This window comes from Elgaria multicarinata, chromosome 16, assembly GCF_023053635.1.
Source record: "Elgaria multicarinata webbii isolate HBS135686 ecotype San Diego chromosome 16, rElgMul1.1.pri, whole genome shotgun sequence".
In the NCBI taxonomy this organism is placed as follows: Eukaryota; Metazoa; Chordata; class Lepidosauria; order Squamata; family Anguidae; genus Elgaria; species Elgaria multicarinata.
In genome coordinates this window covers 1,085,295-1,112,085 of record NC_086186.1, presented here as the reverse complement: position 1 = coordinate 1,112,085, position 26,791 = coordinate 1,085,295, and the positions used below count along the sequence as shown (strand labels likewise).

General features: G+C 46.7%; 2 protein-coding genes across 4 annotated transcripts in view; one reads left to right on the top strand and one right to left on the bottom strand.

The window, feature by feature from the left end:
* LOC134409716 (golgin subfamily A member 6-like protein 24) overlaps positions 1-611 on the bottom strand; it is a 42,368-nt gene extending 41,757 nt beyond the window's left edge. Inside the window, exon 1 of the mRNA XM_063142605.1 lies at positions 565-611. The gene's annotated coding sequence lies outside the window, so the exon portion shown is untranslated. The remainder of the gene's footprint in view (positions 1-564) is intronic.
* Positions 246-26,313, top strand: CLK3 (CDC like kinase 3). Of its 3 annotated transcripts, XM_063142476.1 has the most exons (14): positions 260-343; positions 6,727-6,800; positions 8,300-8,451; positions 11,093-11,309; positions 13,556-13,649; positions 13,913-13,979; positions 14,929-15,045; positions 15,558-15,724; positions 17,074-17,168; positions 20,288-20,417; positions 21,878-21,960; positions 23,371-23,450; positions 24,035-24,125; positions 25,894-26,313. In XM_063142476.1, exons 2-14 carry the CDS (start codon positions 6,750-6,752, stop codon positions 26,077-26,079), a joined length of 1,530 nt encoding a protein of 509 aa, XP_062998546.1. In that variant the 5' UTR covers positions 260-343; positions 6,727-6,749; the 3' UTR covers positions 26,080-26,313. The 3 variants fall into 3 exon arrangements, with proteins under 3 accessions (XP_062998547.1, XP_062998546.1, XP_062998545.1); XM_063142477.1 differs by lacking the exon at positions 6,727-6,800 and having other exon boundaries at positions 246-343; XM_063142475.1 differs by lacking the exon at positions 260-343 and having other exon boundaries at positions 6,638-6,800.
* The last annotated feature ends 478 nt before the right edge of the window (positions 26,314-26,791 follow it).

Here is a 26,791-nt window from a genome sequence, read left to right as displayed (position 1 = left end):
GCCCAGCCATCGCGAGCCGGAAGTCTCTGCGGAAGCCATGCAGACCGGAGCCCCTTTGGCCGCCGCGTCCCTCCGCCCCCCTCCTCGCTCCCGTTGCCGCAGTCCTCCCGCACCACAGAGGCGGAGAGGCAGAGCGGCCGCGCTCCTCCAGTGTCACGTCAGGCAAAGGAGGGGGCGTGAGCGCGTCGGCCGCTCTGGCCCGCCGCGCCGCCTCCTCTCCTCGCCTCGCCCCTCCCCTCCTTTCCGCGCGGGGAGCTGCGGAGTGCGCCTGCGCCGAGTGTCGTTTTCAGTCGTCGCAGCAGGAAAAGAAGAGTCGGAGGGCTCGCAGCGGCTCGAAACCGCGGTGAGCGACGGGGCCCACTCGACCCGGGGCGGGAGCCAGTCACGAAGGCGGAGGGAAAGCGGGGCGCCTCGGCCCTGCCGCGGGCCTCGCCCAAGTGGGGTCTCTGTGAGGAGGGCCGCCGCCGCCGCCTGAGAGGAGAGGCCGGGCCTGGCCCACCCGCACCGGCGGAGGGGTGGCCGCGCCCCTCCCCGCGCTCGGGGTCCCCCCTCCCCTCCTCAAACCTCTGGTCGCGCGGCTGTCGCGATACCCGGTGGCAAATCTCGCGGGATGTCGGCTGCGCCCAGCGCCTCCCGGTGGGTGGATGAAGTGCGGAGGCCTGAGGCCGCGCTCGGCCAAGGGGAGGAGGCGGCGCCTCAGTGAGGGGGGGGAGTGGGGGCCGGGGGGGGAGTGGGGGCCCTGGGCCCTCCCCCCCGGACGGGGTGCGCTCCCGCCTCCTCGAAGGCCGCCCTCCTCAGTTGCGCCGACCCCCTTCTGCAGCCTGCCAGAGCGCCGGGGCCTCCGCCAGCCTTGGCTTTAGCCCTGCTGGGTTCGGCTTTTGTCCCAGGTGTTTGGGCGGCGGGACGTCGCGCTGCGGGGTTGTGCGAAGGCGGCGCCCGAGCAGGCCGGGCGCCGTGGATGAGGCCAGACGCCTCCGCCTCCGCTCGCCCGGCGGCTGCCATTTACTCGTGCGGAGGAGGGACAGCTGGCTTCAGATAGAGCCGCCGCCTGCACTGGGTCGGCATCTGAAGCAGCCCCGGCTTATTCGTGTAACCAGCTTGTTGTAAAGAAAGTGCTAAATGCTGATACTAATATGGCTGAAGTTACCGTGACGCTCCCTGACAGGCTGCGGCGCATTAGAGGAGATCGCAGAGTCTCAGAAGGCAAAGAGGGAGAGTGGAGGTTAAAATTAACTACGGCGTTTAGGATTTATGCGGGTGACACGAGGGCCTGGGTTCTGCCTCCTTTTTTGTTTCATTGTTCTATTCATGTCCCATAGAAAGTGGCCTCCTTAGTGGGTTCTTACCATTGAACCCAGATAGCAAAGTCTGTGCGTGTATAATGCCTTTGGGTAGTTTTTGGAGTACTCTTTATGTATTCCAAGTCCGTCAAAGCCTCATATATATATATATATATATATATATATATATATATATAAAATCTAAGACTAAAATTTCATATTTGGATAGAGGTTTCTGACTGCGAATAAGCATTTGTTCTTGCAGAAGATCCTTAATATTTTTTTAAGAGAGCTCCAGCTATTGGGCGGTATAGAAATGTAATAAATAAATAAATAAATTAAAACCCCTTCATGTTAGCCCCTTAGCCTCCTGCAGTATGAGACGGAAAGCCTTCTGGCATTATGAAATTCGGCTTCCTTGTCATGGGCCTGGTTGGGTAGGGCAGAAAATACTTACTTTTTTTAGGGAACCTCAGATGTTAAAAAACTAAGGGCCCATCATCTGTAGAATTTTACACTTACATTAACCTGGTCTCATTTGAACTACAGTCAATAATTCCTTTGTTCAAGGTGATTGGATAAACACTAGATAAAAGATTTTGTTAAAATTATTGAGTAGGGAGAAATATTCATTCTCTCTAAAAACTAGAAATTGGAGTTCTCTAATGAAATTAGTTGGCAGTAGTATTGGAGCAAACAGGTATATATATTTTTGCATTCTCTCTTTTAAATTATTTGTTTTGTTGCTATCCAGATGGATTTCAAAAGAGACAGATTCTTGAAGATAGGCTAGTTGTTGCTTGTGATGGCTAAATTGGAGCCTTTGTGAGGCAGCAGATTGGATTCCTAAAAGCAGAAAAGAAACAGAAACGTCTTATTACCATGATATCCTCCTTGCTAGCTTCCTGGAGGCTCTTGTTGGAGACAGAACGTTAGATCAGTTGAGTCTTTGGACGGATCTAGCAAGGCGGTTTTTTAAATGACATAGAATGGATATATTTGTAGGGGTATTTGTTGTTGGAACAATTTATTTTGGTATGAAAGTATGCATTTTCTTGAGTTTCACAGAAACGCCTCAGTAGGTGGAATGGAAAAGGTTGGAACTGTAGAGAACAGTGTTATTGCTTTGGAAATACAAAAAATAAGTTTTTCTCTGCACACACCCATTGAAAGACAAGATTAGAAAAGGTTGATAATTATTACTTCTCCCAGCTAACTCTGATATATTTCCAGTTGCTTAAATTATTTTGAATGCAGGGGCTGGGCACATATTTATTTATTTATTTATTTATTACATTTTTATACCGCCCAATGGCTGGAGCTCACATGCTCTGCTGCTGAGCTTTGGCTCCTCCCCTTGATAATTGAACATTGGCTACAACAAAATGGCATCACAACAGCGGGGGGGGGGGGGGGGAAACCCAATACATTTTGTTTGGCCTGGGGTGCTCTTAGTTTTCAAAAAGAAAACACTGCACATTCATTCAAATCTTCCTCCAAACATCAGTTTTTGTTGGAAGTATTTTGCCCCAACATGTTACATTGGCTGAGAGAGAAAAAAGTCCTCAACCAAGGATTTATTTGAGTGTTTTGGGGGACACTTTTTGCTCCAGGCAGTTTTTGTGTACTGACTGGAAACTGTCTATTGCAAAGGAACAAAACAAAAAGTCATGTAGCACTTTAAAGACTTATAAATAGATTTATTTTTGTTTAAGGTGCAAGTCTTCTTCTATTCTGCAGTGGAAAGTGGGATAAAATTTATCCCACATTGTTCATTAAAACACGTTTACCATATATTGAGGAGAGGATAGTTTCCTCCCCTTATTTGTTCAGTTGTGTTTGCCCTTCCCTGCCTCTTCTCTACGGGGGATGGGAGCATGAATGCAAATGGAGGCCAGAGTGTACCAGCATGTACCAGTTCCTCTGCTTTCTTATGTAGTCACCTCTGCTTCCCTCTGAATTGTTTGATGTGGAGGTGGGATGAAAGGGCTGTGGTAGAGGAGGAGCTGAGCATATGGAGGCTGTGTATGGCCAGCTGCTGATCCTGTTCTGCACCAGCCTGATTTGGACATAATAAGTCATGAAGCCTGGAATAAGTGGAATGCTGTGGACATATCTCTTGACTTCAGCAAAGCTTTTGACAAAGTGCCCCATGATATTCTGATTAACAAACTAGCTAAAAGTGGGCTAGATGGAACAACTATTAGGTGTATTCACAGTTGGCTACAGAAAGAGACTCAAAGAGTGCTTATCAATGGAACCTTCTCAAACTGGGGAGAGGCAACGAGTGGGGTACTGCAGGGCTCAGTCCTGGGCCCAGTGCTCTTCAACATTTTTATTAATAATTTGGACAAGGAGGTGCAAGGAACGCTTATCAAATTTGCAGATGACACAAAATTGCGTGGGATAGCAATTGAAGACAGAAACAAACTTCAAAGTGATCTTGGTAGGCTGGAGTGCAGGCCTGAAAACAACAGAATGAAATTTAATAGGGATAAATGCCAAGTTCTACATTTAGGAAATAGAAACCAAAGGCTCAGTTACAAGATGGGGGATACTTGACTCAGCAATACTACAAACGAGAAGGATCTTGGAATTGTTGTAGAAAGGCAAATGCTATTTTGGGCTGCATTAATAGAAGTATAGCTTCCAAATCACGTGAGGTCCTGGTTCCTCTCTATTCGGCCCTGGTTAGGCCTCATCTAGAGTATTACGTCCAGTTCTGGGCTCCACAATTCAAGAAGGATGCAGACAAGGTGGAGCGTGTTCAGAGGAGGGCAACCAGGATGATCAGGGGTCTGGAAACAAAGCCCTATGAAGAGAGACTGAAAGAACTGGGCATGTTTAGCCTGGAGAAGAGAAGATTGAAGGGAGACATGATAGCACTCTTCAAATACTTAAAAGGTTGTCACACAGAGTAGGGCCAAGATCTCTTCACGATCCTCCCAGAGTGCAGGACACGGAATAACGGGCTCAAGTTAAAGGAAGCCAGATTCCAGCTGGACATCAGGAAAAACTTCCTGATGATTAGAGCAGTATTGCAATGGGACCCATGACCCAGGGAGTTGGTGGGCTCTCCCACCCTAGGGAGTCCTTCAAGAGGCAGCCGGGCAGCACTCTGTCAAGGGATGCTTTGCGGTGGGCTCCTGCACGGAGCGGAGCAGGGGGTTGGACTCGATGGCCTTGTAGGCCCCTTCCAACTCTGCTATTCTATGATTCTAAGTGTTGGGGCCAAGAGCAACTTCCTTGGCCCTTCTTCTCTAGGTGCTTCGGACTTCACTTCCCATAAGTCCCCGCCAGCATGGCCACTGGTCAGGAATGTTGGGACTATTGTTCTAAACGACCCAAGCAACAGCAGTAAATAAACTACTGGAATGAGCTCACACTTAAAAACATAATGCCTGTATTACGTTGATGCTGCAGTTAAGATAAAGAGGTGCTAACTTATTTTTTATTAATAAATGCCAAGCTTTTGTATTTTTCCCCTGTTCATATCTCCAGGAGTTTGAGTTTTCTTTTTTAAAAATCATGCTTGTGTTGGCTATGTATTGTAATATTCAGGACAAGGGTTTTCTTAAATCTTTTGAGATTGGCAATGGTTACAGCTCTAGGGACTTGAGTTGAGAAAAGAACACACAGTTATGGCATTGGGGGCCCTAAGGCATTCCTCCTAGAAATGGTTGGCTGCTAATACAATGGCTGCTTTATGTTGTTGCAGCTGTTAAGATAAGATGTATATTAGCCTTTTAGTACTGGATTTTTGAACATGGAAATGTCAGATTTTCAAGAACATGTAGCCAAATAAGTGTGGTGGGGAGAAGCCAATACATTGAGAAAAGCGGAATCAACATTTTTGAGAGTGCAAATTATAGAATTATAGCTCACATTGGGCCTGTTATGTCAAGATACTCAGTTAGGCTGCTAACTCCTTTTCAGCAAATGGTTAACGAGCGTGTTTAAACCGTGTTTATGTAGCCACCATGGTTAGGAATGTTTCACATGACACACTAAGTCATGGTTCACATGACAGGCTAAGCTGTAATGTTTAGCTCAAAATGCTTAACCACTGTGTCTTAGTGTGTCGTCTGAACAGGGTCAGTATTTACCTGTCAGTTTAGCTCTTATAAGATTCTATCATTCGATATACAACTGACACTTGAATATATATTTTAATGATATTGTTGCTATATGCCGCTGTTTCTGGGATATGAATGATTGATATGCCTTTGTTTCTGGGATATGGAGCCACTTTAACTCAGAGTGCCTTTGGTGTGCAGTATTGCTTATTAACTTTGTGGCCGTTAGTGACTTGGACACCTTCTATGTGTAGTTGTATCTCTATAATGCTAACAATAATATTTATTTTTAAAACTACCCATATTTTACATGAAGCTGGTCAAATCAGTCTGCCTCATTTAAAAACATCCACCATCCTTCCCCCCCCCCCCTTCATTTGGTAGTATTTGGCCAAAATACTTATTCAGAAAAGTGCTTTTTCCAAGCCTAGTTGGGTTAATATTTAATAGTTTAAACCATAGATAATAGCAATAAAACTAAAATATCACAAAATAAGTATGCCACAACATAGAAAGGCACAATAAACTCTTTCCTCAAGCAACCAATTGCATACCTTTTCCTCATATTGATAAATAAAGCCAATATTTTAAACAAACATCTATAATTACTGTGATGACAAGCATGTATATTACATCAAAATAAAACAGCATGGGCTTCCACTCATTCCTAAAGGTTAACTACGATTAACAAAAATAGTCAATTGGGCAAATGGACGAGGAAGAATAAGAGCAGTTTAGAATTCGATGAAACAGTCTAAGAAATTATATAATCTTGCTGTGGTTAATGCTATTTTCTTTTGGGTGGCTATGATAGATGAATTGGAAATGCAATGTAATATTCTTGGAGGGATATTAGATTTCTAGGTTGCATTGGTTTTTAGCAGCTGCAACAGTAAAGAATCACCTTTTGTGATCAATATCCTTGCTGTTGGGTAAGAAATTGATTTTCTGCCATATGTTCCAATTAAGACATCTATTTAATATTAGAGTAAGCAGTTCTTTTCTGGTAACTTCCTAGAGATTATACCACTTTGTGTGGAAAGTCCAGCACTGGCCAAATGGTCCGAATAATGTCTTGGAATAGAACTTCTCTAAAAGAGATGGTATTGTTCCATGTTCCAGTTAATAAATAAAATCTTCATCCAGAAAGACTTTTTTATTTACACTTGTTTCTGAGTGGTTCTTAGTACATTAAAGAACTTATTTATCAAAGCACAAAACTGACAGTTAAGAAGAATTTGAAACTGTCAACTATATACAGTTACCAAAAATATTTAATGATGATGTATCTTTCCTATATGTATTGAGTGCAGATAATGTTTGTTTCAAGGATCCAACTCCCCCACCAATCCCCTCTCTTGGTTCCCCAGGATTTAAAATAGGAATTTTCCCTATGAAAAGTTGTCATCTTCTGAACATAATGGGTGATCCTTGCTTCTTGCAAGTAAGTTTTAAGATTCTCTTGTGCTACTGTCTAGCTTAGGTTGTTTAGACAGTGAATATTCTGTTTTATGCTGTCTTCTCCATCCCTGATCTTAATAAAATTTCTTAGTCAGGAATCTGGGCTAGACTGGGTATTTTGAAAGCCCAAAGAGGAACTTTCCTTGCATGTCTGACTGGTGGTTTCCACTACATACACAGACTTGGGGTGGGTGGCCAAAAGGTGGATTGTCTGAAGGTTGCTTTGCAGTGATAAGGACTTCCTGCTGGCTGTCGCCTGTGCTCTGGCCTGAGGCTAGCTTAAAGCTCTTGCTCTCTCTTCCCTCCCAAGATTAGGTAAAACTGGGAAGTAGTGGCAAAAGTACATGTTCATCTGTGGCACAACCACCGTTGGGCTTTGTCACTCCTTCTGCGTGGCACTAGTAAGTTTAATCTTGGCTTTGCATTGTGTTATGTGTGCACAAGGCTCTGATCGAAATATGTATTACATCCTCAATGAAACCAAGGTTTTCTGTAGAGATTTTGTATTGGCTCCTAGGCAGTAGGCCACAGCCTGGTGTCGTCCACATGTTTTGGACTCTTAATTCCCAGGATACCTGAACTGTGGCTGATGGCAGTTGGGAGTCCAAAATGTCTGAAGGGCACCAGGTTGGAGAAGACTGTTGTAAACTATTAAATGCCAGCAACTTTGTCTTTTAAAGGCTCAAATGAAATAAAAGAAATGGATTTGCTAGCTGTGAGCTCCAGGGTTCAAAGCAGTGGGCTGATGCAGCTGTCAACAAAGAGACTGTTTGGTCTGGGCTCTGTTCTCTCTCCCCCCCCCCCCCCACACACACATTCAGCCTGATCCTATGCATATTTACTTGGAAGTGCACTCCATTGAAGTCAATGGGGGGTTCTCGTAATTAAGCAAGCAAAGGTTTAAGAGAACTGAAGTGTTTTTCTCCAGTTTTTCTAGAATTCTCTCAACCTCCTGTGCTGGTTTTTGTATCTTTGCATTTCTTACTGTGTTTTGGCAAAGTGGCAGCAATGAAACTGATCTAACCAGCGGGTCTGAAAGCTCTTTGCATAAGCATAACTTCTAAAATGGGATTGCTGGCAAGTATCGAATTCCAGTCCAGCAGCTCCTTTACACAATTAGTCATGTAACTATCAGATCAATATTGCCTCTTTTGCCTTTGCGGGTTATGCTTTTGGATTATAACTTAGAAAAGGGAAGGAAGGGTGTAAATGGGTACTATTCCTTTAACAAGGTAACTCTTTGTGGTTCTGTTGCTCATGTCACAAAGGGCCTTTTAGTGCCATTGATATGACTATTCTTGGATTTCATAGCAGACTAACCTGACCCTCCAAAGGTATTTTAAAAACAAAGCACCTAAAATATAGTAATATTTGTTTGTATCGTAAAAGGTAATATGTTGTGTGCCAAGGCTGCTGGGATGGCCTTGCTTTGCCGGAGAGCTTGTTCTGTTGTTCATGCCGCCGCCTCCCTTGTGTGTCTAGATGCATCACTGCAAACGCTACCGCTCTCCTGAGCAGGAGCCCTACCTGAGCCACAGGTGGAAGAGGAGGCGATCTCGCAGCAGGGAGCACCATGAAGGAAGAGCACGATATCCAGCTCGCCGGGATCTTTCAAGGAGATCACGTTCTAGAAGGTGAGCTGCTTGGGCCAAGCCTTCGCATCCTCAGGCTTCCTACCTGTTTGGGATCCAACTTGTTCTTCAGTGTTGACATCATAGGTATGTCAGGCTGGGAAACACCTGGGCATCTTCTCCACAAGAAGGATGAAGTGTCGGTCTGCCTGTGGCTGCTAACTGTGGCAGCAAAAAGAAGCCTCTGATGCAGGATGCCTCTGAATACCGATGGCTGAGGAGCTGTTGCTTTCCTGGCTTGGTTGGCCTCTGCAGGGAACAGAAGGCTGGACTGAATTAACGTCTGCTTTGCTCCACCAAGGCTCATCCTTGGAGGAGCAAACTGATTACAATGCTGGGTCAAGACCATGGTCCACACCAACAGCGGTCAGCCTGACGACCCAGATGGGTCCTGCATGGGGTAGGAAGTAGGGGGTTGTGCTTGGGGAGACAGGCAGGGCCTAGGTGAGGGGCTGAATGCAAGGGCTCTGTGAGCCAGAGGCTCCCCATCTATCATCTAGCCCTATGCAGTTTAGAATATATTGTGCACATGCAGTGCATATTATAAATCTTGGTTATTCGAGAATACTGTCGTCTTTAAAATCACATTTTCATAGGAACATCAGAAGAGCCCTGAGGCTGGATCAGACCAAGACTCCATCTAGTCCAGTACTCTGTTCACACAGTGGCCAACCAGCTGTGGACTGGGAACCCGCAAGGAGGACACAGGTGCAACAGCACCTCAGCAATGGATGTACATAGGCATAATGCCTCCGATACTGGAGGGAGAACATAGCCATGAGGACTAGTTGTGATGGAGCCTCCACATGCAAGTGCAGTCTATCACAGAATGCCTGTTGTTGCATGGGGGAGGGCCATTGCCTTCATGCACACGAAATTTGTGGGCTCTCTGGAGGCACCTATATCAGGCCACTGGACTAGGTGCCGTTGGTCTGATCCAGCAGGGTTGCTTTTGTATTAGTACCCAATCAAGCACACCTCAAACATGTTCCTTGCCTGTATGAACAGAGATTGTGCAAATTTGCACTGCTTTCATCTTTCGCTTCAACCTGTGGAAAAGTGTCACGCTAAAGAGTGGTGAGTCAGCGTCTTTGTATGTTGGTGTTAGCTGCATGATGGCCGTGTTTTTCTTCCTAAAGTAAATTGTAGGGCTGAGGAATGAAACACTGTGCTAGCAGTGGCCAACCTGGAAGGGTTGCATTTTCTTGGGTATTCATTGGGCTGCTCTGTGGAGGTGGTGTGTGTGGGAGGCTGGGAAGAAGATGGGAGGTCAGAGGTCAGCAGTGTGGCTTACCGTTGTAGCCTAGTGGTGTTTCTGGCAGCCGGTATGAAATAACCAGTCCTCCATCCTATCTTATTTTGGGAGGTACAAACTAACACACACACATACTTGTGTGTGTGTGTTGTTTTTTAAAGGGTGTGTGTGATAGTGTGTAGTAGTAACATTAAGCTCAGCTTTTATTACGGGGTTGGTGAACATGTGGAGCCTGAGATGTCTGTATATAGAAGCTTCGGAAGAGCTTTTGTGAATGAGTGGAGATCATGCTTTATTTGGGGGCTGGAGATCTGGCCCCAGCTTCCTCCGTCTGAGATGCTGGTGGGGGAGGGGAAGGGTGTGCACTTACTGCTGAGCTCTGTTCTCCTACATTGCTAGTCAGTGGTCCAGCAGTCTGCATAAGGCAACAGAGCTGGGGCCAGAAATGCTTGCCTGGGGCTGCTGGGCTTTGTTCTTTGATTATTGTACCAACAGGCCTGCCAGTTACCCACCCAGCCCATGCCAGTTGTCAGTAATGATAATGACTGGAATTTTGCCCTGTCCTTCAGTAATATACTCTCTGGGTGGGTTACTGTAAAAACCATGGGATATAGCACCAGAAATCTCTCCCTGTGCAGAGCATTCTAGAGATGGGGTGCCACAGCTGAGGCAGCCCTCTCACCGTGGCCACGCATCTGACCTCAGAAGGTCAGAGCGCTTGGAGAAGGGCCTCTCCTAATGATCTCAATGCATAGGTGGATGGATGCATGCCGCAAGTCTCAGGCCTTCGGGTGCCCAAGTCTCAGGCCATGCAATTGGCAGGTGAGGGTGGGAGAACGCAGGAGCAATGCAGCTGGAGATGCTGTTTTGGTGGCAGGAAGGGTGCCTAGGGTGCTGGTGCTCTTGTAGACCATTGTCCTGCCCTTGCCGGATACCACTTCTCACGACAGCAGATGTGAGAAAGAGGAAGTACTCCCCCTCCGTTCCTTTCTATCACAAGCAGCTTTTTAAATGAAATAAAAATTACTTCATTGGAATTCCAGCTCAACTGCAAGGTGAATTGTTTTGTGTGGCTAAAGATCTGAAAGGGCCTAAGAATCGGGTGGATGGATTCCCTTTGCATTAACATGTAGTCATCAGTGGGTCTGGGTACAATTGCAGAGTGTGCAGGAAGGTTGGTGTGTTCAGAAGGCTGCTCGAGTTACCTGGTACACTAGTTTTGGGAGTTTAGGCTGCTGCTTTAACTACCGTAACAATCTCTTCCTGTCCTGCAGTAAAATGGCAGGAAGTAGCATCTAGTCAGTTGCTGGACAACTATGGGCAGTTTTCTCTCTCTCCCTCCCCCCCCTCCCTCCCTTGTTTTGTAATTCGGTTTTATTTACAATTCAGCCAGGACAGAATGCCATACCAGAGAGGGTACAGAGATAGAACAGACAGCGAAGTCTACAGGTTTGAAGAACAAAGCCCATCTTTCGGAGAGGACTATTATTCTACCCGTCGCTCACGGCATCAGCGGAGATCTCGAGACAGAGAACGTCACCGGACAAGGAAGCACCAGCATCGTTGCCGGAAACGCAGGACCAGGTCTTGTAGCAGTACCTCCTCGGTGAGTAGCATCCAAAATGAGTTCAGGATTGGTCAGGGTCTAACTGAATTCTAGCTCTTTTTCAGCTCTGAATAACATTGGGTGAGTACTTCTAATCCCTCTCTTTCTCCTCAATACAGTTTAGAATTAAGTTTTCTCATACTAGTATGACAGTGGTTGTATTAGCTGCTCCTAGTCCTGATGACACAGCTGTGAGTAGTTGTGGTGGCTGAGACTCGAGGGTGTTTTTTCCGAGACGAATTGGGAGGGAGAAGCCAAGCCTGGCCCTTGTCAGTGCTGATCTGGGGGGATGTTTCTGCGCCTGGTTCCGAACGGCAATGCCACATCGTTTTTTTTCCACACATGATGTTCTACTCAACTCTGTATGCTATGATGCTTGGCAGTTGTGTTCAGTGACACAAAGCAGTCCTCGGCCATTCAAGGAGGGCGTCCGATTGCAGACATTGCACTCACAGAGTGTAAAAAGCATGCACAACTTGTGGCTCTTGTAGCCCACATGTTACGAAAGCTGGCCTACCAGGAGCTCAGTGCACCTCCATGGAGGGGGCGTTGAGCACCTGTCAGGCCGTCACACGCGTGCTCAGTGAGTAGGTGTGGCTTCTTGGGTTGCAAGTGGGGTAGGCAGAACATGCGGGATGGGCTGCCTGGTGTCAGTTTCGTTTGGGCCCTTGTTGGGTTGCAGTGCATACGCGCGCACAAAGTCTTTAGTATTATTTTTATTATAACTCGCAAGCAGCCCTGAAACCACATCCTTTCACTAATGAAACCGATTTAACAACAGTGGAGAGGAGTAAATATTGAGGTGCATGTACCGTGTTGCTTTACTGCTTGATGCACCTTAGGGCTGCTCTAATTGGTGTGTGCTTTGATGCACATAGATATGTTAGGAGTTCTGTTAATGATCTAGAACACATCATGTTCTCCTCCTCTGTTTTTTAGTCACACTTGCTTATTTCTTTAAAATGAGGCTAATCATTTAATTCCCCCCACCCCCACCCCGGATTCCCGTTCTTGGAATTTGTGCCATAAATGTGTGTTTGGTGCAGATTTTGGTTGGTGTGGCCTAAACTGTTTCGATACTGTGAACTTCCTTTTAAGGATCTTAGGATGGTTTCAACTTCTCTTCATTTCAGGTGTTCTCTCTCAGGACGTTTTTGTGGTTTGTTCTGCAGAGGAAGGGGAGGGGGATGGGAGGTGAAGTGAGAGGGTAGGGGAGGCATGGAAACCTGTAAAGTGTTTTTACAGCTCAGCCTAGAGACACAACAACTCTTTGCAAACTGAAAGTTTATAATGAAAAAATGTTGATTGGGAGAATCCTTGATGATAGTGAAACACTTTGAGATTATTTGGCTGCTTTTCTCTCTTTTTTTCTTCTTCTTCATTAGAAGCTAATAGCCAAGCAGGATATTGAATTTTCATTTCCCCCCCCCCCTCCAAGAGAGACAGGTGCTTGCCTGAGGACTGTGGGGTGGAGTGGGGTGCAGTCTGATGCCTGCCTTTAGGTCCTTCAAACCCTGCTGGTCAGCAGCATTTAAGTTACTTGATTCTAACGTCCGTCATGGCTACTGCTTTTAGAGTTCTTCTAAGCTTGATTTCGGCTCAGAATTGAAAGCAGACTGATCTGGCACAGGTCCACAGAAGTGATTCGGTCAGGATTGTAAGCTTATTAGAACCATCAGATTTTCAGCGGCTCCTTCAGGCTGGAATTGGAGGGTTCCTGCAGAAATGGACGGGCTGAGGGACGGGTTCCATAGGAAGAGGAGCGGGGCGTGCCGCATTGGCTTCTACTAGCCAAGCTGGCTTGCCTTTGGTCTGCCCATCCTCACAGTTGCCGATGGAGGCGCTGCTGCCCTTGACTCCTCCTTCCTGCGCTGCTCGCTGGGTCTTGCCCTAGTGAATAAGAGGGGGCAGTAGATGTCCTTGGGAGGTTGCCAGTCCCCCAGCGCCTGCGCCCGGCTCAAGAACGGCGAGGCTCCTGCACCTGCCTTCCATAGCTAATCAGTTTCTTTACATACCTGTAGCTGTTTTTTAACTTTTGTTTTGAAGTCGGTTTGTGTCTTGACGTGTCCCTTGCAATATCCCTATCGTTATATATGCTGTGTGCCTTATGAAATGCTGGGATCTGGAAAATCCAACCACCGACGCATCGTCGTCTCTCCGCCTTTGAATGACAACTCAATCTGCCAATCGGAACTGCCCGCTGTGTGCGATTGGTCGGATGGCGTTTCGGGGGGCGGTGTGTACAGAGAAGCCAACAGAGCAATAAGCGCAGCAGGAGCGTGGAAGATGACAAAGAAGGTCACCTGGTGTGCAGGATCGGCGATTGGCTCCAAGAGCGATGTACAGCCACCTTTCGTAAAACTTTACCTCTCTACTTTCTATCCCCATGTTAGACGAGATCGCTCTCAGTGTACGGGAGGGGTCTCTAGAGTTTATTGCTTATAAATGGACTGAACAGTAATTGCCTGAAACAGAACGTAGATACTTGTGTGTTAAAGAGTGTAGCAGTGAGAGCCTTTCTTGAGACTTGAATGCTGTGAAATTGCAGGGCCTCACGCCGTGATCTCCCCAGTGCTCACGTCTCCTTTTGTTTTCTCTCCTAGATGAAATTGTTGGGAGCCTTGGAGAAGGTACATTTGGCAAAGTCGTGGAGTGTGTGGACCATGCCAGGTAAGGCCACCCACGGCTTGTGCTCCTTGTGCCTCAAGGGATGGTAGTATGCAAGGGCTTTCCTGATTTGGTGCTACGCTGGAAAGCAACGATGGCTCTCAGCTCCAGGGCTTTAGAGAAATGTATGTTGGGAAAATCGTAGGCCGTGAGACCCTCTTCCAGATGAAGAAGTGGAGGGAAGGGCAGTGAGGGGGGGAGAGTGAGAGAGCGCAGCTTGCTTGATTTCTGTGCACACTCGACATCTCTAAAGGGTTCCTGGGTTGCCTAACTATTATCATAATGCAAATAATTAAGTAACACCAAATGGGATAATGACATTTAAGTACAGCATTATAGCAGCATGTGTTAAAACCAAATGAAACTAATCCAAACAAGATCAAAATGGAATAAACATCCTATTAAAATAGGATCCAAAAGACCCAGAGACAGAAAAAGCTGACCAGACTTGTAGCAGGTCAGTGGCCTTAAATAGCTGTGAAGAAAGGAGGAAGGCAGTAATCCGTTCTGATTCTATGTAGGAGTGCTTCCCTAGGTGGCATGAACTGTCTCCCTGCCCCAAAGGAACTCTGGCTGGACTAGGAGGACCTATGATAGCTGGGACTTACGGGAGTTGCAGTCCAAAACATCTGGTGGGCACTTGGTTGCCTACCTTGAAGCTAGATGGTTCAGCTCTTTCTGAATAGTGGCCATACTCAGGACTTTTACTAAAGCCTGTGTGAAGTAATGCAGGTGAAAGCTTGACTTCCCCCTCTCTCAAGTGTTTTCCTAGGGTCAAGAGGTGAGGGGAATTGGTCCCTCTCACTTCAGGATTTAGTTGAGTAGCCAGGAGTTAGGCTTGAATTTCATTGCAGCCCTTTCCCCACTGGAGATCTCTGCTGTTGTCATTGCTCATGTCTCTTCTTCTCCTTCTTCTCCTTCTTCTCCTCCTCCTCCCCCCCCCCCCTTATAGAGGCAAGTCTCTGGTAGCTTTGAAAATTATTCGAAATGTGGGCAAATATCGTGAAGCAGCCCGGCTAGAAATTAACGTCCTAAAGAAAATCAAAGAAAAAGACAAGGAAAATAAACAGTAAGTCTTCCCATTGGAATTGATGTTGGCTTCTCTTTTCTTAAAGGAGGGTCTTTCAGTGTGGGGAAACATTAAAAGAACCCAGCTGGAGGTGGGTGGAATCACTTCTCCCTCCCCACCCTCCCTGGCAGATTCTCTAATGTGTTTCTGCCTAGGAGGGACTTTGGGGTGTGCATCTGTGATACATACAATTTATACTTTTTAAAGAGAAAGCAGAATCTCCTGACACTTGGTTTCCCCCCAAAACAGCTGGGCCTGTCTGACCCACTCAAGCAAATCCTTCCCAGCCCCGACATCCCACTAACGCCAGTGGGTCAGTTTGCTCTGCTTTTGCTTGTCGAGTCCTGCTTGGTGGAGGGTGGGGTGAGGACAGATTCTTAAAAGCAGCCCCGCATGGTTCAAGAGCAGGATGAGCCCTAATTCTAATCTTGGGGAAGAAGGGAATTAGCAGTTCTGTTTTTTGGGGGGAGCTGCAGTCCCAGACACACTGTTCATTTCCTCCTTGGGTGCAGCCTGTGCGTCTTGATGTCAGATTGGTTCAACTTCCATGGCCACATGTGCATTGCTTTTGAGCTCCTGGGCAAGAATACCTTTGAATTCTTGAAAGAGAATAACTTCCAGCCGTACCCCCTGATGCAGATCCGGCACATGGCCTACCAGCTCTGCCACGCCTTGAGGTGTAAGTACTTCCTGTGTGTTGTCCTTCTGTGAGAAAAAGATGTGTGTACTTCGCATTGTCCTGTGGGGGTCGGGTGCCTCTTAACACGGCCTGCCTGAGGATCTTGGGAGATTGTGTTGCTTTAGGGCAGGCTGGAGGGTTTCCGTGCCAAAGGCGTGGTGGTGGTGGTGGTGGTGGTGGGGCGGCTTCTCGGAGCATGGGCTGCGGGCAGAACACCTCCTCTTCCAACACTTCCAAAAGGATTTTGCTTGCAGAGGTTTTGCCTGCCTGGGTGTGAGGCTGATCCAGTTGGATTGCCAGAGGATTTGGGTGGCGAGATTGAGGGGTTGATGATGACGACACCGCGAAGCACAAACATGGGCTGTCAAATCTTAAGGTTTGAAGCATCCCAAGTTTAAAATAATAAAATCCAAATAGGATTTATCTACTACTTTTATATAGGCCTTTTGTGAATGGGCTAAAGGTAGTTTTCTTTTCCAAATAATGGCATGCAATCTAATAGGCACAGAATGGAAGGAAGATGGGCATTGGAAAAGGAGAATAAGCTCGCTCAAGTACCGCGTCTCACGTCGTGTTTCACACTTGCTTTGATGGCTAGGTGGAATGGCTGCAGCGGGGAGCAGGGAGCCGGAGCCGGAGCCAGCCAAGCTGGCGGAGTGGGCCTGGCTGCAAGTCACCTCTCCCTCAGGTGCAGCCAGGTGGAAGGGAGTGGCTGGAGAATGGAGCTTGCCTCTAAGACCAGAGAGGCTGTGGGCAGAGGGCTTGGTGGCTGGGCAGCATTGCGCCTTGCCAGCCTTAGGTTTAGAGTGGATCAATATGTATATTTATGAACTTAACTTTGAACAAAAGAGAAGGGTGCTTATAAAAGTTTTTAAAGCTTTGGCGTTTTCAATGCCTTCCCAGAATGTCCTGGGCCTTCCTCTTCATGGCATATTCCCCTTTGGTTTTTCCAGCTCTTTAGTGGCTAATCTCGCACAGTCTTCCTCCCTATACGTACCCATTGAGGCGATCTTCTGCTTAGCCATGACCATAAAGCACTGGTGGGGTGAGGATGTTCCTTTTTAATTATTGAAACAGTTTTTTGTTTAGATGGTCTCCAGATTTCATGCACTCCTTAGCAGTGGCTTGATGTAGCAGATGGGACAGTTGTGTACATTCGGAGCATTTATGGAAATCACTGCAACATTTGGACCTGCGAAATTTTGATTCTGTTTCTGTACTTCTGGGCAGATGTTCCACCAGTGAAACTCATCCCTTAACGAAGACTTTGAAGTTGAGCCAAAGTGTGTAGCAGGAATGTAAGAGCTATTGAAGCCTCTTCTCTCTCCCTCCCCCGCCTTCTTCTGCAGTTCTTCATGATAACCAGCTGACTCATACTGACCTGAAACCTGAAAACATCTTGTTTGTAAACTCAGAGTTTGATACCTTGTACAATGAGAAAAAGGTGGGTTTCATTTGAGAATCTGAGCGTTATAGACTAGCCTGTCCCCTGTTCCTTTTTCCAACAAATGATACGGAAAATGTATTGGTGGTAAGTGCGATTGAAGGGTTGACCACAAAGCTAATATTCAGCATGTTCAGTGGCCCAGATTTCAGATGAGATAAGGGTAAGAGAGGCTCCTGGTCACTGATAGTCATTTGAGGCCTTTCTTGCCCTCCCTTCCCAGCCTCCGAAAACTGAGCCGTTGAACATGCTGAACGTTAACTTTTTGGATCTCACAGAATCATAGAATAGTAGAGTTGGAAGGGGCCTATAAGGCCATCGAGTCCAACCCCCTGCTCAATGCATACCTGACAGATGGTTGTCCAGTTGCCTCTTGAATGCCTCTATTGTGGGAGAGCCCACAACCTCCCTAGGTCACTGGTTCCACTGCCATACTGCTCTAAGAAAAAAAAGAAAGAAAAAAGGAAGAGATAGTCTCTAGTGTTAAAAAGTAGAAAAGTTTTAATCTCTTTATACTGATATCTCAAACGTTTAAAAATGTATTGTAACAAGACTTTTTGAATAAAAGCTCGACGTTTCGGATCTGCCGATCCTTCTTCAGGAGCTGATATAACAGAATAACATGAACTACCAAAAAGTCCAAATGAAGCAGTCAAAAGACTTCCTTGCGTTCTTTTTGTCTGTTGTACCTGCAGCAAACGATTACTTTGATTTTATTACTCTGAGTTTATTAAAGTCAGCTTTCCTAAAATCCAGAGTTCATGTATGGCTACACTCAGCTGTTGCTTCCTTTATAATCAAGAATTCAAGTATGACGTGGTCACTTCCCCTAGAGTTCCCGTAACTGCCACTTCATCCACTAAGTCATCCCTGTTGGTCAATATCAAGTCAAGGATTGCTGATGCTCTAGTTCCTTCCTCCACTTTCTGTAGGAGAAAGTTATCACCCACACGTTAGGAATTTCTTGGAATTGCTGCTTTTGGCAGTATTGGTCTCCAAACAGATATCGGGGTAATTGGTCTCCCATCACTACTACATCAGACTTCCTTTAAATACTGGCAATTTGTTTCTCAAAAGTTTCATCCTCATCTTCTCCTTGATTGGGTGGTCATAGAATCATAGAATAGCAGAGTTGGAAGGGGCCTACAAGGCCATCGAGTCCAACCCCCTGCTCAATGCAGGAATCCACCCTAAAGCATCCCTGACAGATGCTTGTCCAGCTGCCTCTTGAAGGCCTCTAGTGTGGGAGAGCCCACAACCTCCCTAGGTAACTGGTTCCATTGTCGTACTGCTTTAGCAGTCAGGAAGTTTTTCCTGATGTCCAGCCGGAATCTGGCTACCTGTCACTTGAGCCTGTTATTCCGTATTCTGCACTCTGGGAGGATCGAGATTTCCTGGCCCTCCTCTGTGTGACAACCTTTTAAGTATTTGAAGAGTACTATCATGTCTATTTGTCGGTAGTAGACTCTGATTATCGTGTTCTTTTTATTGCTTGCCCCATTTGTTTTAATCCAGATGCTCTCGATGGGGCTCCCAGGCTCATTTGAGTGTATTTCTGTGCAGGGATAGGTATTTTTTAACATATAGAGCAACTCCGCCTCCCTTTCTATTAGGAGTGTGCACGGACCCCCCAATCCGCTTCGTGGCCCGATCCGGATAATCCGGATCGGGCCCGATCCTCTTCGCATCGCTCCGCCCGTCTCCCGCTTCGCGGAGCGGAGGGAAATCCGGCTTCGCTGCTGTCACTACATGGACGGCGGCGGCGGCGCAAGATAAGCCACCCACCCACCCCTCCCCCTTACCTTCCTCTTTCGCAGGCTTCAATTGAGGCCCCGGTTGAAGCCGGAAGAGGCCTTGGCCTTCACTTCCGCCTTCAACCAGGGCCTCAATTGAAGCCCGCGACGGAGGAAGGTAAGCATCCCTCCTCCCTGCTCCCTTACCTGGCGCCACCGCCGCCGCATGGATGGTGGCGCTGGCAGCGACAGATGAGTCCCGCAGCCCCCCATACTCTCTTCGCCTTTTCCGGAGGCGAATTAAGCCGCCTCGCTCCTGCTTCTCTGAACCGAAGAGAAGCGGAGCACATCCTACTTTCTATTTCTTCTGTTCTTTTTGAACAAGTTATATCCTTCAATTGCTATATTCCAATAATGGGAGTCATCCCACCAAGTTTTAGTTATACCTATCAAGTCTTATTTGCCTTCATGTATTAAGAGTTCAAGTTCGTTCTGTTTGTTTCCCATACTCTGGGCATTAGTATATAGACATTGAAGACCACTTGCTTTGTAGTCTGACTTCATTCCTACATTGTTGTGGACACTATTTTTGGGTGCTGTTGGAGCTGTTCTCTGTGTTATGGTGCATCCATTGTTGTCTTGAAGTTTACGTCTCCTGCCCCCTTAGGATTTAGTTTAAAGCCCTCCTGATCAAGTTCTTCATGCTGTAGCCAAACACATTCTTTCCAGCCCTTGTGAGGTGCAACCCATCCCTTGCCAGCAGTCCATGTTCCAAGTAGCATAGCCCGTGGTCCCAGAATCCAAAACTCTCACATCCACACCACCTTTGTAGCCAGTCGTTCATCCGGAGTATTTTTCTTTCCCTTTCTAATCCTCTTCCAAGAACCGGGAGGATGGATGAGAAAACTATCTGGGCCCCAAAGTTCTTGAGTTTCCTTCCCAGAGTTTCAAAGTCTGATGTGATTTCTTCATAGCTCCACTTGGCAATATCATTTGTTCCCACATGGATGAGAAGAAAGGGGTATGTGTCCGTGGGCTTTATGAGCTTTGGCAACCCTTCAGTCACATCTCTAATCCATGCTCCAGGGAGACAGCACACCTGGCAAGTCCATGGGTCTTCACGACACACTTGGGTTTTAATCCCACACAGCAGGGAGTCTCCCACGACTGCTCTTCCCTTCTTGGTCGACTGACCATCTGCCTCTTGTTCACTGTGGCAGGCAGTGGGGTTCCCTGTAATTCTTCGTGCGACCCTGGCAGCAGACAGGCAGACATTCCCATTCCATTCTGAAGGGAATTGGCCATCTGTTGGGGTTTGCCCGCTACGGCACCCTGCCTTTTGGAAGGCAACTGAACGGAGCCTTTGGCATGTCTTGTGTGTTACAGAGCTGTGAGGAGAAGTCTATCAGGAACACGTGTATCCGGGTGGCGGACTTTGGGAGCGCCACATTCGACCACGAGCATCACACCACTATTGTGGCTACTCGGCATTACCGCCCACCAGAGGTGATCTTGGGTGAGTTTATATAGTATTTCTGTACTGCTTCGGTAGGACTTAGAGGTGAATTGCAGATCTGTCGTCCTGCCCCCACCCTGCCTTTCTCCATGCAGAGATGGGCTCAGAGAATGGGCCTGATTGGGCAGGTGCTGGAAGGAGCCACTCCTCCACACAGCAAGTTGAGCGCCTCCCTTACATGCCACGTACCCCATTGAGGTGCTGCGTGGTGTGCAAAGGTAAGTGGCTCAGCTGGCGCTTTGGAAGAACTCCATGCACCGCTGCCTTGAGTCCCCTTCTCTGTGCAGAGAAAGTAGCCCAAAGCTGTGTGCCTCTCGCTGCACAGAAAAAATGTGCGACACCACATCACACCAGTCCTTTTACAACTTCATTGGCTGCCAGTCCAGGTCCGGGCCCGATTCAAAGTGCTGGTACTAACATTCAAAGCCCTAAACGGTTTGGGGCCAGGTTATTTGAAGGAACGCCTCATCCCATATGTACCTGCCCAGACCTTAAGATCATCCACAGGGGTCCTTCTCCATGAGCCCCTGCCAAATGAAGTGAAGCAGGTGGCTACTAGGAGGAGGGCCTTCTCTGCTGTGGCACCCCAGCTGTGGAACGAGCTGCCCAGAGAGGTTCGCCTGGCACCTACACTGTACTCCTTCCATCGCCAGCTGAAGACCTTTTTATTTTCTCAGTATTTTAACACCTAATTTAACTTAAATTAAACTTTGCTGTTTTAATTTCGTATTTTAACCTATATCAATTTCTGCTGTGTGGTTTTATCCTGGTTGTGCTTTTTATATTGTATTTTGTAATTGTGTTTTTAGACTGTTGGTTGTTTTATTATGCTTTTCATGATTTTAATTTTTGTGAACCGCCCAGAGAGCTTTGGCTATTGGGCGGTATAAAAATGAAATAAATAAATAAAAATAAAAGCGGCCAGGGGTGATGTCCCAGGCTGGAACAGGGGAGATTCTCTCATGGGCTGGATTGAGGCCTCTGCTGGCTGACCACTACTACAGTAATGCCTTGACCAGGGTTCGCATTGCTTTCACCCTGGAGTGGTCTTGAAAAATCCATCTCACAGATTTGGCTACAGAGTGGATTTTTGTTTTGTTCTTTGCAAAGGGCCTCTTCATCCCCTTCTAGCCTTACTAACAGATGAAGACACGCTCCCTAAAATATGGGCTGCGGCAAGTAGCCCAAAGGCCTCCACCCAATGCCAGGACATGGACAATGCTGTCTCCTCTCGCCCAGATCCTGTGTCAACCCCTTCAGTGAAGGGATGAGAGGGAGACTAGACATGCTTCCAGGAGGAAAAGCACGGCAGGCGCCTGCTTTCATTGAGCTGGGTGGGCCATTAATGTTTTCCTATGGTTGCTAAGCAGAAAACCCCACATAGTCACTCAAGTAGGAGGGCACAGGGGACGGGCACAGGGTAGAAACGGCAGGGGCTCATCCTGTGTTCTCCTTTGCAGAGCTGGGCTGGGCGCAGCCGTGTGACGTCTGGAGCATCGGTTGCATCCTCTTTGAGTACTACCGTGGGTTCACACTCTTTCAGGTACAGGAATGGCAGTACTTCTGGATGCATTTGCCCTAGCTACTTTTCAACAGGAAACTGTTTAAGGGTGTTTGCTCAATCTTCAAATGTAGACTGATGTTACAATAGCAGGAGCTGTGGGGAAAACAGAACAAGCATGTTGAACTTGTACCAGAACTAGGTCTCAGGGTGGGTCACAGGTAGGAAGCTGGCCTGGCCAAGGTGAGGATTGGCGGTAGCACCACCACCTCTGCTGAAGGGGGAGGCCTGCGATGGTCATTTAACAGCTAAGAGGTTTGTCTCGAAGGCTGACAGTTTCTCTCCGCCTGCCCACTTTTTTCTGCAAACTCAACACATGCTCTGCAACCTGTTGATTTAGCTGTGTTTTTGGAGAAGACCTGCATGATTTTCCCTCTTATTGAAAGTCACTTAGCTAGTTCTTTACATGTTGAGCTCCTGTGGTAATTGTTGTTCTGAAAATGGGTACCTTAGACCTTAGTTAATGTGCTATTTCTTTTAGGGCCCCAAGGCTGGGGGGATGTCAGAAGGAAGGGGTAGGGGTCATTTCGCAGAAGTCCTGTGGGCTTCAAAGGATCATAGCCCTGATGCTGGATCAGACCAATGGCTTATTTAGTCCAGCACTGTTTCCCACAGTGGCCAACCAGATGTCTCCGGGAAACCCACAAGCAGGACAAAGGACCAGTGCCCACTGTGGTTCCACAAGAACTGGTACCCTGGAGGTGGCATTTAGCCATCACTACTAGTAGCCTTCGAGTGCCTGAGCCTCCATTCGGATGCAAGCCTATGCATGTTTGGACAGAAAATAGTCCTACCACTCCTTAAACATGCATAGGGTTGCACCCTGGATGTGTGTCTTTCTTTGAAGCCATCAGAGTTGGTGGCCAGCATTACTGGCAGAGGCTGAACCTGGAGGCTGAACCACTTGAGTCAACGAATCATATAACTTGCAATGTCTTGCCAAGTGATTGGTGGGTGGGTGTTTTAACTCTTCTCACCTCCCTGGATTAAGTGTGGACATGTGGTAAAACACTCAGATGACTTGGCAAGATGTGAATTACAACTGGCTTACCAGGTGGTTGGATTCACCCAGTGCAAAGCTTTAGTGCTAGAAGTGGGAGAAGGGAGGGAGTAGAGGGTGGGCCAGGCTCTTGTAAGGTCCGTTTGGAAGAAATGCGGTGTCCTCCCACCCCACCAGGAAGATTGTTCTTCCTCTGTGACTTGGATGCCTGTAATAAGATCTACTGGTATCTGGGTACCATGTGGCCAGCCTGCCTGGGCACCATTAGATTGCCAGTGTATCTTGAGCCCTAGAAACAAACTTACCTTTTGCCCTCCTTGTTGGAGCCAGGTGAGGAGCATGGATGGCTTTTTGTTGGTTGACTAGAAATAATTGATTTTGTTTTATTCCAGACTCACGAAAACAGAGAACATCTTGTGATGATGGAGAAAATCCTTGGCCCAATCCCACAGCATATGATTCGCAAAACGCGGTAGGAATGTTTGTTTCTGAGAGATGGGGCTTGAATTCTCTCTGGGAGACAGAAGTGGGGGCAGCTCCTAAATTAGTCACACTCACTTTGGGCAGAGAGGCCAGACAAAGGAGATTTGTTCACAACTTTTTTATTGGCTCCAGATATGTTGCGCTCTAAAGGCATTCTCGAAAGTTTTATTATTTGTTTATTGCATTTATAGCCCGCCTTTTTTCCTGCAAGGAACTCAAAGCGGCGTACATAATCCTCCTCCCCACTTTATCCTCACAACAACAGCCCTGTGAGGTGTGTTGGGCTGTGACTGGCCCAAAGTCACCCAGTGGGTTTCCATGGAGAAGTGGGGACTAGAACCCGGATTTCCCGACTCGCAGTCTGACACTCTAGCCACTACACCACACTCTGTTTTATCTGAGAGAGTAGCATCCACATGAGGCAGTAAAGCCCTGGAGATTGCCACATTTGTATGTTTTTAGAGCCAGTTTGTGTTATGGAGTTATGGAAGTGTTTGGGAAAGGGATATTGTACACAATCTTGTATGTGTAGGCACTTCTTGAACAGTCTCTTCTTCCTGCTCCTCCACTCAGGAAACAGAAGTATTTTCACAAGGGAAACCTGGTGTGGGATGAGAACACCTCCGATGGGAGATACGTCCAAGAGAACTGCAAACCCCTGCAAGTAAGAACCACTCATTTTGTTCTGACAGAAAGGTTTTGGTAGCTTTGCAAGCGGACTATTGTTTTTGTTTACCCAAGACGCTTAAATTAAAAACACTTAAATTAAAAACATTACCGCTGCGTGCTTTTCTGCCCGGCCTCTGGAGCAGGAAGCCGACCTGCCTCAGTCCTGTAACGTGGAATTAAGCACGTCTTTCCATTTCTCAGCTGAGAGCTTTTTGCAAGGGGAACACTCCACTTGGGGCCTCATGAGAACTGAATGACTTGTAAACCGCCCAGAGAGCTTCGGCTGTGGGGCGGTATATAAATGTAATTAAATAAATAAATAAATAAATAAATAAATGACTTGAGATTTGAAAGTTCTTGTATTTGCAGGAGGGAACTTTACTTTCTTGTCCCCAGAATTCTTAAGCAATTGCCACTTCTTGATGCTGAGTTGTAACGTCCATGATTCTGGCTGTGAAGTTAGCGATGCTTTCAAAAATTTCAGCAATTGGCCCAATCTGTGCCATCTAGAAGCAACTATTCCAGTCTAAACAAGGAGTAAAAGGGCATTAAGTGGATGTCGAAGAGTGGCTGAATTCTCGCCAGGAAAAGTCAAGAACAAATTGTTATTCACAGTCAATGAGGGGGTGGATCAGACAGTGAAGGTTAACTCTTGACCTTTGAAAGCAGGGATATCTGGAAAAGCACATTGTCCTTCCTTGAGGGCAAGAACTCCTAGCCGTCTGAGTTTGGTGGCTGTGTTGAGTGTTGCAGGACATATCTTAACAAATCCTGCTGCTGCATCATGTTTTACTGTGATGCCCTCAGTAAGATTGTGAAAGGGCAGCAACACATGTCCTGGAAAAGAACGAATGGTGGTAATTGAACATCTCACTGTTTATGCAAAAAAAGAAAAAGAAGCCACATGCTGTGACTTGCCGGAATGTTGGCTAGTCATTTAGCAGGTGGCAGATGCTTATTTGCATGATAGTTTCTGTTAGCCAGGATGGAGAACCAAGGCTTATCTCCAGTCTTCTGGGCTAGAAACTGTATGGACATTGAAAATTGAGATTTTAATCTAGCATTCTGTGCCTCTTACAAATTATGTTTGCAGAATATGTGCACAATCCCGCCTGTACTTGTAGATCTATGTAAAGACCTAGTCCACATGTAACCACTACACTTTGGTTGCTTAGATCACAGGTAGTTAGCACCACATGGCCCCCCAAACACATTTCTGTTTTGGTAAACAAAACCAAGAATGTCCTCCCCTAGGTTGTGCTCTGTGACATCTGCACTTGGCACTCTGAGTTGTTGAGGGAGGAACAACCAAGAGTTTTGACCCAACAAGAAGCCATGGGTTAAAACTCTGGTTTGTTTCTCCCTCAGCAACCCAGGAGTACTGGGTTCGGACATCATGGAGCACAATCCAGTTCCTGGGTTTACCAACGTGGAAGTGGTGAGCGTCAGGAGGCAGCATGCTCTCCAGTGTGTTCCTGACTCCCCTTAGTTTAAAGAATCCACAAGCGTTGTTACGTGTGAACCCCGTCCTACTCTTTAGGTCTCCTTGGGCCTTTTCTGTATTGCCTGCTAGCCCTTCACTTCTTCCATGCTAGTTTTCTCATAGAAATTCTGAGAGTACGACTCGATTAAAAATATTGCAGCAAAATACTGGCTGTCACTATTGTCATGAAGTAACTTTGTTGCCTTTAAACTTCGTGAAATGTGACTCAGTTTCTCCGTCTACCTCATGTCTGATGGTCTGTTTTTCCTTCTCTTCCCAGACATACATGCTGCACGATTCCTCTGAGCACATACAGATGTTTAGTCTGATGAGGCAAATGTTAGAGTTCGATCCTGCCCAGCGGATAACGTTTGCCGAAGCGCTGATCCACCCGTTCTTTGCTGGCTTGTCTCCAGAGGAAAGGCGGCTGTGTTGCCGGGACTCGAGCCGGGACTTGAGCAGATGACAGAGGGTGAGGGTGGGGATACCTGCAGGATATGTACATACTCAGAGACTGGCCTGACTGTTTGTTGTGGAGGCCTGAGCGGCCCTTCTGTGGCCCAGTGTTCCAAGGTGTGGGTGCAATGTCAAATTGGACCCTGGACATGGGAGGGGGGAAACAGCTACCCAAAAGCACAGATTTGTCTCATATATTTATATGTTGTAAAGTTCAAATAAAGTGTTTCATATTGTTTGATAAGTTACTTGTATGACTGTGTCCAGCTATTTTTGCTCCTTTCCTTACTGAATTTTTGTTTAACAATAAAACAGTGGTTTTATAACTTACCACAAATCTGCTTTAGGAGTTTACAAAGTAGTTTCTTGCCTTGCTGTGTTATTAGTCCTGTTTTACCTTTGCAAGGAACCAGCATGAAGTATGGAAGGAGAGTAGAATCAATTTTTGCAGTTATTCCCTCACACTTTGTGTCTAATCCAAGCATAACTTTTTCCTACAGTTATTGAAAGGCATTATGTGCTTGTTATGTTGACCTGAAAGCATTGAAACAATTATGCTGCTTAGATAAGTGCTACAAGTGTAGCTGAGCACCTCAATTCAGTTCTCGTGCCAAATTATAGTTAAGGAAGCAAAACTATGGTTTGTTGTTGCATTTGAATGGGCAAACCATGATTTGAAATTGGACAACAAACTAGAATTTGACACTGCAGTTTGAAGTTGG

Excerpts from the sequence above, each read along its gene's own strand:
- CLK3 (XM_063142476.1), top strand. The coding sequence starts at position 6,750 with ATGAAAAGTTGTCATCTTCTGAACATAATGGGTGATCCTTGCTTCTTG. Across the intron at positions 15,046-15,557 it reads AAAGACAAGGAAAATAAACA|CCTGTGCGTCTTGATGTCAG; the intron begins GTAAGTCTTCCC and ends CCTTGGGTGCAG. Across the intron at positions 24,126-25,893 it reads AGAACTGCAAACCCCTGCAA|ACATACATGCTGCACGATTC; the intron begins GTAAGAACCACT and ends TTCTCTTCCCAG.